Here is an 11,593-nt window from a genome sequence, read left to right as displayed (position 1 = left end):
CCACAAATTTTTATCTTAATTCCTTCAATTTTTATTGAAACTTATTCAAACTTTTAGACTCAAAATATTTCTTTTCAGTATATTATTTTACTTGGCATTATTCTCACCAGCATACTGCTTTTTAAAAGCAACTCGAATGTTACCTATATTATGCAAATGAAAATCGGTGAATTTAATCACGCAGAGTTGTCCTAGAGGAGCCACTAAATCATCAAACGTCCAATGGAAAAATTTCGAGAGTCCTAGTATATTCAATAATTCGCGTATCAGTGCCCAGAATTTAATATAAATTGAATTGAATCCTACACACAACTCTTCGTAGATTCTGTCGATAAAACAAGCTTTCATAAAAACTGGCAAGCTAAAACTACAGACTGCAGCCCATTTTCATTTTCATTTTCTTTTCAATGAAACACTGTGAATATAGAGGCATCACATAAATATTTATCAAACTCTATAATTCTTCCAAATGTAATGATAAATGAAAGTATCCTTCAATGTGCATATAAAACACCTGCAAAAAAAATTTTTTTAGAAGACTGAAATGAGATACAAGCTACCCAAAGTTACAAACAATAAATTTATCCCAATACCTCTTCCAGAGAGCCAGTGATACATGAAGCAATCATATGATCGCTTTTGTAACTTCTGCTTACTTGGCCTCTGAAATTTCATGCTTTGCTAATTGAAGAAGTAAATATCATTCAGTATCACCTAACACTGGGGAAATCATGATGCTGCTGACAGGAAGGGCCAGGTAAACCATGGGAAACCTCTATTATAAAAACATAAAAGGAAGATGGGCTCAGAGAAAAGACCACACAAGCTTCCAGATTGTTGGCTTGCCCCCCAGTGTGGATTTCCTCTTTATGCTGGTCATTATATTTATCATTTACTAGTTACATGGGGACAATGGCAGCACAGAGTTGATACACAAGGCAGAAATAATTACAGATTTGAACCAAGGGTCCTCTATTAAAGCCCGAATTGCCTTCAGCCCACTGCTAAGAAAAGGTCAAGAAGAAGGCACCTGCTGAAAAGAGCAATAAAAGCATGCTGTTCATTATCTTCCAGAAGCTTCCAATCCTCTCTCCTGCCTGATTTACATGACAACTACTACACTCATCTGAATGTTGTGGAGTGTTCAGAGCTCCTCCGGGAACATTGTATTTCTCTCAGATAATTATGATCAAAAAGTCTAGAGCTAAGGGTAAAACTCCAGAGCCAACAAAAGTTTCTGCTATCACTTGACCCTAACTTCATTCCTCTCCTTAACTTGCTCTGGTCCCAGGGGCAAATTTTAAGCCAAATTCAACAAATCTCTTTTGACCTAGATGGTTAGGGGATACAAATATCACCTGGAAAAAGAGAATGAGGATGGGGAACGCCATTTAGTCTGGTATTATCGTGAACAACACCAAAGTTGCCAAGTAATATCTGTCTTACTCCTCAAATTGTCAAAAAAAGTTGAAAGGGCAAGTTTTTGGAAAAGAAGCTTCAACGGTTAGCAGCCGTCTATAAGACAAAATATGATTTCCAATGCCTCTGAGTATCAGAAAAGGGAAGCTTATGTTTTGTGACATTATGCAAGAAACATGATCATATGGAAATTACCCAGCTCTTTCAATATCTGACTTCTGCAATGATAAAAGGCTCCTCAAATTTCTAACAATACAAATGTTTCTCTTCCTGGTTTTGATTTACCCACTCTTGACACTTGATTAGAGTCTGCAGATAAAGAGTATTAGACTCAGCACTGGCAGCTAGCAAACAGTTCTTCGTTTAACTAAATAAATAAATGCTACATAGTTGCATATCTTTGTTCTTTCCCTGGCCACCAGTCGAAATGAATTCTTCTCCCTATAAAAGATCAAGTATAGCATCTCAACACTGGAGAGCTGGAAAGATCCTGATCGCACTGGAGAAGGCCCAGTCTGACACCTGTGGCCTTCTGTGTCACCGCAAACTGACCCAGTGCCTTCCGCAAAGGTAGTGCCCACACAACAGCAGATTGTGAAGACAGCAGTGACAGCTGTCATATGCTATGTCAGGCTGTGTTATTATTCGGTAATTATTCATTCCTCTTCCTCCCTTTCTCTGTAAGAGAAGTAGTCCTCTCTGCCCCACATCGATATTCAACTCGATCCCAAGATGGTCTTTGGTCAATGGAATGCAGACCAGTTTTGAATTAAGACTTCAAGAGGCACTGCAAGCTTCCGTCAGCCTCTGGCACTCCTGACCTGACTTTGAGAACGCTACAGCCCAGACAGTGAGTACTCCCTTCAGCCTGGGTCCTGGAGTAGGAAAAACATGTGGAACAGACCATAACTCACACTACAGCCTGCAACAACCTCAACTATTTTGCCAGACCCAAGAGCAAGAGAAGGAAATGGCAACCCACCCCAGTGTTCTTGCCTGGAGAATCCCAGGGATGGGGGAGCCTGATGGGCTGCCATCTATGGGGTCACACAGAGTCGGACATGACTGAAGTGACTTAGCAGCAAGAACAAGAAAAAAAAAATCTGCTTCTATAAGCCACTGAAATTTTTGATTGTTTGTTACACAGCAATAACACAGAAAACCCTGACTGATACATACACTTAGCAAGGTTACAGTGGCAGACTGGAGCAGAAAAGAGGGGACTAACATGAGATTTGGAGTCCACTTCACTAGACTGTCAATTCCAGCTCAGACAGCTCCCAAATGCTTGACCCTGGTTAGGCAAATCTCACTGAACCCCACCTTGCTGGATTAATGTGACAATTGGAAAGTACCTACAAAGCACTCAGCACAGTGCCTAGCACACAACAGGTACTTGATAAATGGATCAATAATATAATTAGTAATAATGAATGGTAAAATATCTTACAAAGTATCCATGATTAATGTTCTGAACTAGAAACTATTTGGATTAAATATTTCTTTAATACCAGCTAAATAAAACAGTGAAGTCATTGCAGCTTACAAAAGAATCTAACAGAAAATTACAGTTTAAAATGTACAATGTACTCTATCTAAAACTTCTGAGTAGCCAAGAATATGAATTTTTATTGTGTCAAAGAATGAGAATGTGTTATTTGTGAAGAAAAAAAAATGATTAAATTGCAGGTTCCATCTTCCAGACTGGTCACTGGTCATTTAAACTGTGATTGAATCCACTATAGTTGAAGGCCGCTCAGCTAATCCATTACGGTGAATGTTATTAAACATTTATAAGTGCCTGTACCTGGTAAAAAACTCAAAGGTATGGTTTCGTTCACTGAGTTCCAAAATAGGAAAGAACATAACACTACTAAAGTATAAGTGATGGTCGCTCAGTCGTGTCCAACTCTTTGCAACCCCATGGACTGTAGCCCACCAGACTCCTCTGTCCATGGAATTCTTCAGGCAAGATACTGGAGTGGGATGCCATTCTCTCTCCAGGGGATCTTCCCAACCCAGGGACTGAACCCAGGTCTCCTGCATTGTAGGCAAAGTCTTTATAATTTGAGTCACCAGGGAAGCCCCTAAAACTACTAAGTGGATTAACTAATCCCAGCATAAGCTGATTCACAAAACAGGAGCACTGCAGTTACTAAAGCATGTAAATAGATTTTTGATTCATCAAGAAAGCATTCAGAAAACTATTACTACTAATGAGTAATATATTGGGGTTGGAAAGCTTACTTAAAAAAGAAATTCATCCAAAATATGAGTTCAATTCCCTGTCTTTCCAAAGAATAAGGAAAAGGAATTTATAAGAAAGAGAATCTGTAAACATACTCTAAAGAGGTAAATTTAGGGTAGTGTTTCTGAACCACATGCAGAAGAACAGCTTGAAGAGCTCACGTGAAGATTCTTAGGCTCCCATCCCAGAGCAACGGAATCAGAATCCTTGGGAATCAGGCCTGGGGACCTGCATTGTGAACAAACTTTCCAGCTGATTCATGTGCATGCATAAGTTTGAGACCCATGAATCAATGCAAGCCATGACACAAGCTTTGGCAGGAGTCTTCAAGGTTCTTGAAAGACAAAATTCCAAAGAAGTTTAAGCCGTTTTATGCCTGGGGGTCAAATGAAGAGCAGAGTCCAGACTTCAGAACCAGTAACAGTTGTAGGGCTAAACAGCCATTCATTCATTCTGCCAGTGGCTCAAGCCATGATTTTTAGCGCTTGCAGGCAGAGCTGATGGATCATTCAATAGGAGCATAAGCCAAACAGTACAAAGGGATGGCTTCTCTTGTTGTTCATACATTTGCCAAACTTCTCCCCAATCTTAGCAAGCCCTGGCACAAGTCAAGGCAATCATTCCTCATCAGCTTCTTAGGCTGGGATGTTAAAATCTACAAGAAGTGAGACGGAAGAAAGATGGCTAAGAATATTACCATATAGGAATTCTAGTCTTCATTAAAACATTTCAACATTAAGTCCAAGCCTCTTTCCTGATAACCAGAGAAAAACATAGTTTTAATTCCTTAAACAGGGAAACCATATGAAATATAAAGGAGAAAAATAAATAGTCACTATAGTTTTAAAACTGAGTAATTTTCTAGAAGTTAAATCAGAAACATGGGTATTGAATGCAAAGAACAGAGTACTGAGTTAAGACTGAGAGGAAATGGTTCTAAATATATCCTCAAACAGGTAGGTGACTTTACATAATGCACTCAGCTACTCTTCACCCCAGAGGAGTTAATGTCCTAAGAAAAGAGATTAAGTCACAAAGCAATGTCAAAATGAAAGTGACATTATTATCACTTATGACAAAATTTATTTTATGCAATCCAGAATATAAGAGAACAAATGCAAAACAGTGAGCTGACTTTTCAACAGAGGCAAAAGACACCAAACTCCTGAAGTCAAAAACACTAGCTGAAAAAGGTACATGCACCCCAATGCTCACAGCAGCACTGTTTACAACAGCCAAAGCAGGGAGGCCACCTGAACGTCCGCAGACAGATGAGCAGGTAAGGAGGAGAGATGAGTGGATAAAGAAAGGTGAGTGGAGTGTTAGTCATGCAAAACATGAAATGATGCCGTCTGCAGCCACATGGATGGACCTAGAGATTATCATACTAAGTGAACGAACAAAGACAAATGTCATATGATATCACTTATACGTGGAATCTAAACAAGTAATACAGATCAACACATTTATAAAACAGAACGAGACATAGAAAATAAATTTATGGTTACCATAGGGGAAGGTGGGTAGAGGATAAATTTGGAGTTTAGGATTAACAGATGTGTACTACTCTACATATGCTGTGCTGTGCTTAGTCACTCGGCTGCATCTGAGTCTTCGCAAGCCCGTAGACTGTATACAAAACAGATAAAGAAGGACCCACTGTATACACAGGGAACTATACTTGATATCTTGTAATAACCTATCATGGAAAAGAATGTAAATAGGAATATATATGTATATACATTTATATCAGAGAAGGCAATGGCACCCCACTCCAGTACTCTTGCCTGGAAAATCCCATGGACGGAGGAGCCTGGTAGGTTGCAGTCCATGGGATAGCTAAGAGTCGGAAACGACTGAGCGACTTCACTTTCACTTTTCACTTTCATGCATTGGAGAAAGAAATGGCAACCCACTCCAGTGTTCTTGCCTGGAGAATCCCAGGGACGGGGGAGCCTGGTGGGCTGCCGTCTATGGGGTCGCACAGAGTCAGACACGACTGAAGCGACTTAGCAGCAGCAGCAGCAGCATACATATATATAATTGCAAATCAACTATACTTCAATTAAAATAATTTACATAAAGAATTATAAAACCAGCTATAGCATCAAATAACTATACACACATTTTATGCAGTAATACCCAAGATGAAAACAGAATAGTACAAACTTGGAAAATCTAGGCCACTCTCACCAAACTGCTCCTGCTCTTGCCTGCATCAAGCTACACCAAGGTGAAACTTCCTAACAAAACAACCCACTGTGGCTTGATGTAGCCATCTAGGCTGCAGCGGTTACTGGTTCAGCCTGACACCTTACTGTTGACCTACCTACCTATATCCACCTGAGTCCCAAGGTAAGCTTCTCACACTGGAGAAGCACACAAACAATGGGACTGGAAGGACAAAGGACGGTGAGTAATGGCTGGTGCCAGCCATCTCTGAGCTCAGGACTCTAAGGATTTTGACACACATTTCACACTTTATTCTTACAGATTTTAGATCAACTCCAAATTCAAGTGTGTCTAGAAACAAGCAAGGAAGCCCATGCTTGTCCTTAGACTGGAGATTGCAGTGTATTTCACAGTTACTCAGAGCTAAACTTGAAACTAGGCTCCAAGTTATGTATCCTCTCTGAATATTGGTTCATGAATTGAGTATTAAGATTAATGGGACTATTGGAAGAATTAAATGAGACTTGACTGTAAAACCCTTCATACAGTATGTTGCCCATTGCAAGTACTCAATGAAGCCATTACTGTTAATAGTAAACTAGCAGCAGCGAAGATCGCTGCTTTTCCTTTCTCATTTTGTATTTCAAAGGTAAAAATACATTCTAACTGAATGACAAGTTACATATAAAAGATAGAGTATATGATTAAATCAGAACCCAGTTTTCCTGACATTTACCTTTCCTTCTTTGGGGCTATGGATCACTTTTACGGTTTACACTGGCCACAATCAGAAACCACACATTAAAAATTTCCAATTTAAAGTTTAAATCCGTGATGGTACAGAAAGTTTTGCTACTTCTATCCAATATTGAGACAGCTTCTCAAGCCCTTTTTCTGGTATAACTACTATAAACTAGGATTCTTAGGACAACCCCTACCCTCTACCTGTTTTCATAATCGTCTCATCAGCGTCAACACCATCTTCCTTACTGGGAACAAAACACCCTGTGAGTGTTGTAGAAAATACTGTACTGGATCCAAATGTGTCCCTGCAAATGAAAAGCGCCAACAGGACCATTCACACGGGAATAGAGAAGACGCAGCCCCTGTCTTGAGATGTCTACAACCTAGAGAAGACTAGAAAAAGATATGCACGTGCTGCAACTGAGGCCCAGCGCACCCATGTAAATGCATAAAAATAAATACTAAAAAAAGAAAAAGTTACTCTGCTGATCAAGGCATGCGCACGCGCACACACATGGCCAAGCACCTGTATGTTTAAAGGCAAATAATGACAATAAGAATAGAAATAAAATACATATCTGTAGCTATGATGATGTGTAAATCAACAGGTAGGGGACAACAAAACTATCAGGACAATTTTGTCCCACATATTAAAATGTTTCTATAAAATGTAAATTCTTACAGGTAAAATCTTAAAACCATTTTTTTTAAATAAATAAAATCCACAGCATGCCTCCTCTAGTCTATCATGAAAGTATTTGTAGAAGGATGCCTCCATGTATCAATGGGGTCAATATAGTGCAAATGCCTGTCAGTCAAGGGCCAGAAGTGCCTATGAGACACGAGAGACCAAGCAACTAACGCCAGATCGCTTCAGCAGAGCCTATCTGTAGAGGGAAACAAGAGCCACTTGAAAACTCATTTCACACTACTAATGTAAAACCAATGCAAATGTAATTTACTTTATCAGGACCCTTAATTTAGTGAAGGTCATGAGTACACTCAGCAGAGGTGAGGATTACCTACACTTATCAAAAGATAACCTGGTGACAGCGTAGCTGAATAGGAAAGAAACCAGGGACTCCCACTGAAAACCATCAGCTCTCATGTATAAAGAGGTCTTCTTACAAGTCGGTGAATTCTAAGGAAAAGCTTTGACTTGGTCACCTCTGCACCAATGCAACCTCATTTGTCATTCCGCTTGAGTTCAAGAATAGCCCTTCACTTTCCCAGTGTTGACAACTGAAGAGACATGAAACAGCACTTCTGGCACAAAACATGAAACTTACCACTCTCGTCATCAATATTGAACCTTCCAAGACCACTGCCATCCCTGATGGAGTACTGGATCTCCCCATCCCTCCCCGAGTCCTCATCGTGGGCAGTCACCTGCAGCACACTGGTTCCAATCCGTGAGTTTTCTTTTACAGAGCCAACAACAGCAAAGTCTGGGAAATAGGGAGTATGGAGGTTCTCATTGACATCCACCACTTCCACCTCCACAAAGGACACGGATGACAGAGAGACAGGCCGCCCTTTGTCCTTGGCCCGAACTGTGAGGTTATAGAACTGCTGCTTTTCATAGTCAAGCTCCCTGCTCAGGCGGATGGCGCCACTTGCTTTATCTATTTCAAATCTCCCGTTGTAATCATTGACCAAAGAATAGCGCACTTGACCCCCCAGTCCCAGATCTGGGTCATGGGTCTCCAGCCAAGCAATGACGGTGCCAACGGGGAGGTCTTCAAGGACCTTCACACTGTAGCTACTGGGAATGAAAGCTGGGGAGCAGTCATTGACATCATCCAAGAAAACCTTCAGGGTGACAACGGAAAAGAGCTGCTGGCCACTTTCTGCCTTGTCTCTGGCTTCTATTTTTAAAGAATAGTTCGCTTTGGATTCCCGGTCCAATTGGTCTGCTATATACACGATTCCAGTGGAGCTATTGATGGCAAACTGCTGCGTATCTGTCAAGACTGAGTAAGTCACTTCACCATTAGAACCCAAATCTTTGTCTCTGGCTTCCACTTGAATAATCTCAGTGCCAATACTTGAACTCTCAAGAATGTTAACTGAATAACTGTCTTGAAGAAAAATCGGGCTATTGTCATTGGCATCCTCCACATTGATGGTAAGCAACCTCCATGAGGACTTTTGTGGATTCCCTAAATCATAGATGGTGATGTTAAGGAGATAGAGGTCTCTGTGTTCTCGATCCATGGGCATAAGGACTTGAAGTTGCCCGGTCTCCATATCGATATTAAAACAGCTATCCATATTCCCATCAGATATTGTAAATAGCACCTTCCCATTGAAGCCAGAGTCGGCATCATAGGCTTTAATCTTCAGGATATTAGCACCAACTGGCAGATTCTCCTTCACAGCCACATCAGACGGAAATGACTTGTCAAAATGTGGTCCCTGCCGGTTAACTGAATAAAAGTCAAGAAATCCATCTTCTAGATTCAGTTTCCCATTTGCTTTGGCCTTAATGAGGAGCTTCTCTGCCAGCTTTTGAGCCACGCGAGTTTCTCGGCAACTGAAGCTCTTTGAAGACACCTTCCCATGTAAGACTGAAATGTTAACAGACATGGGGTCTGCAAGATTCTCTCCATCAGTGGCTGTAATCCTGAGGGCAAAATTTCCATTTTTAATGCCAGAATTCATCAGTGACTTTTTAAGCTGCAAAACACCAGAGTCTGGGTTTAAATAAAAGAAACCAAGTTCGTTTCCAGAGATGATTTTGTACTTTACAAGCTCCAGCTCGTCAATATCAATCGCTGAGACAGCCGTGATATGACCCCCAACTGGAAAGTCATAGGAGATCACTCCTTGGCAAGCCACTTTTTCAAAGAGGGGGCTGTTGTCGTTGACGTTTCCGACTCGAATAGTCACGTTGACCTCGCTCTCGTGGCGGTATGGCGAGCCCCAGTCAGAGGCTCTGACGATGAACCGGTACGTTTCCGGAGAGGATTCAAAGTCCAGGTCTTCAGTGGTGCTGATGACGCCTGTAAACTGGTTAATGGCAAACGGCAAGACGTTCAGGCTGGCAATACTGTAGGTGATGTACCCGTTTTCTCCTTTATCCTTATCAGAAGCTGAAACTGTCAGCACGCTTGTTCCTACAGGAACACTCTCATTCACAAATGCCTCATACAGCAGCTGCTGAAATTCTGGGGTGTGGTCGTTGGCGTCTTCTATGCTGATGGTGACTTGCGTTTTTAAATCTCCTTCTTTGTTTGTCACCCCCAGTCTATAAACCTCCTTCTTAATGGTGTTCAGTGGCTGTGCGGTGACAATCAGACCTGACTGGGGATTGATTTTGAAGTACTGGGCATCCTCTCCAGGGGATAATCTGTACTCCACATCTAGTGGTTCGGGACTTAATTTTACTATAGCAACCACGACACCGGGAGGGGAAAATTCACTAATGCTCACTTCGTATGCGTCTTTCTCAAATCTAATTGGGACAGTGTCTCTTTTGGGGTTGGCAATGTGGACTATCTTGACTGCTGAAAATTTCTGAGGTGACCCCTTGTCTTTGGCTTGAAGAGTGAGGTTGTAGCCATAGGGAAAGCTCTCCCAGTCAACCGGCTTCTTCTCCTTAACCCTGTACTCATTCACCCACTTTCCTTCCTTGGCCAGGAAGAATTGGTCTAAAGGGTCCCCAGCCACGATGGAAACAGACTCAATCTCTCCATTGGCCCCTTCATCGAGATCATCGGCTGTCACCACTGCATATACAGGCTCTGTGTCCAATGAGAAAGGAATGTGAGTGACCACGTGGAGAGCGGGGGCGTGCTCGTTTACCCGTTCAACGTGAACATAAAGCTTGGCAGTGCTGCTCACTCCATTATTCCCATACAGCTTCATCCCCCGGTCCACGGCTAAGATCTCCAGGTCGTATCTGCTCTTTTCATCATAATTTAATCGTCCGCTTAAGGAGATGACCCCGCTCGTGGGGTGGACTGAAAACAGCTCAACTTTGTTCTTGAAGTAGTAGTAGAATTCGCCGTTGGAGCCAATGTCTGCATCTGTTGCCGTCACCTGGGCGACACTAGTCCTTAGTGCTGTGTTTTCTGCGATTGTAACTGAGTAGGTTGTGGGTGAAAATAAGGGTCTCAGGTCATTCATATCTAAAACCTGTATGCTCACTTTGGTCCATGCTTCCAAATCCTCACCTCGGACAGAGCCTTTGACTATCAATAAATAATTGTCCTGAATTTCCCTGTTCAATATGGCGGAATTGCCACCTTTAGTTCTTATTCTGAGAAAACAGAAATCTGCAATGATGACTTCCTCGGCTTTGAAAAAGCCTTCCTCGTCTCCAGACACTATTCTGTATTTGATGTCCCAGGACAGATCGATCAAAGTGATGCCCATGCGACTCTGGCTGTTGACGTAAGTCCTTGCTGCCGAGTTCTCGTACACGGTAGCATTATAAATGGAATGTGTGAAGTGGAAACCCAGGGGTCCAGTCCCAGGAAGCCCCTGAGAGAGTGTAGCCAAAAGCTTGAGAAGCAGGAGAATGAGGCAAGAGGGAGGCCGTGTGCCCACACAGTATCCCATAGTTAGATCCATCACATCATACTTCCATCCTGGAGGGGAAAAACAGAGAGAGAGAAGAGATAAATTAACCTAGAGGAACATGAGAGAAGGAACAGAAGTAACTATTATGAAACAGTGTGTTTTGAAAACTTTATTATAAAATCTTTTTACTAAAACATCAATACAAGAAAAAAAAGTAGAACACTCCCCACTACTAGATGACAAGGAATTCAAAATCACTAGGATTTACACTTATCATGCCCGATTTTTTTGAGTAACACGTCTACAGTGCTGATAGGATTGACTGTCCACTGGTGTAAGTTTTCTTGCATTCTGAAGGTCAGTTTAGAAATACATACTGCAAGGCTTAAGAAGTTCATTTACGGCTGACATAATATTAAATTCTAGGCAATTATCCTAGGGAAATAATTAGACAAGTATACATTTACAGGACAGTTTAAAATA

At 41.5% G+C, this 11,593-nt stretch overlaps 1 protein-coding gene across 1 annotated transcript in view; it reads right to left on the bottom strand.

Moving 5' to 3' along the window:
* The window catches only part of FAT3 (FAT atypical cadherin 3), a 644,263-nt gene extending 633,090 nt beyond the window's left edge, over window positions 1-11,173 (bottom strand). The window contains exon 1 of the mRNA XM_010855186.1: window positions 7,873-11,173. Within this exon, the coding sequence (XP_010853488.1) occupies window positions 7,873-11,161 (3,289 nt within the window). The 5' untranslated portion in view covers window positions 11,162-11,173. The remainder of the gene's footprint in view (window positions 1-7,872) is intronic.
* Between the last annotated feature and the right edge of the window lie 420 nt (window positions 11,174-11,593).

Source organism: Bison bison, unplaced genomic scaffold (genome assembly GCF_000754665.1).
Source record: "Bison bison bison isolate TAMUID 2011002044 unplaced genomic scaffold, Bison_UMD1.0 scf7180017864356, whole genome shotgun sequence".
Taxonomy (NCBI): Eukaryota; Metazoa; Chordata; class Mammalia; order Artiodactyla; family Bovidae; genus Bison; species Bison bison.
The sequence above is the reverse complement of the archived record's forward strand: the minus strand, read 5'-3'. Positions and strand labels throughout refer to the sequence as shown.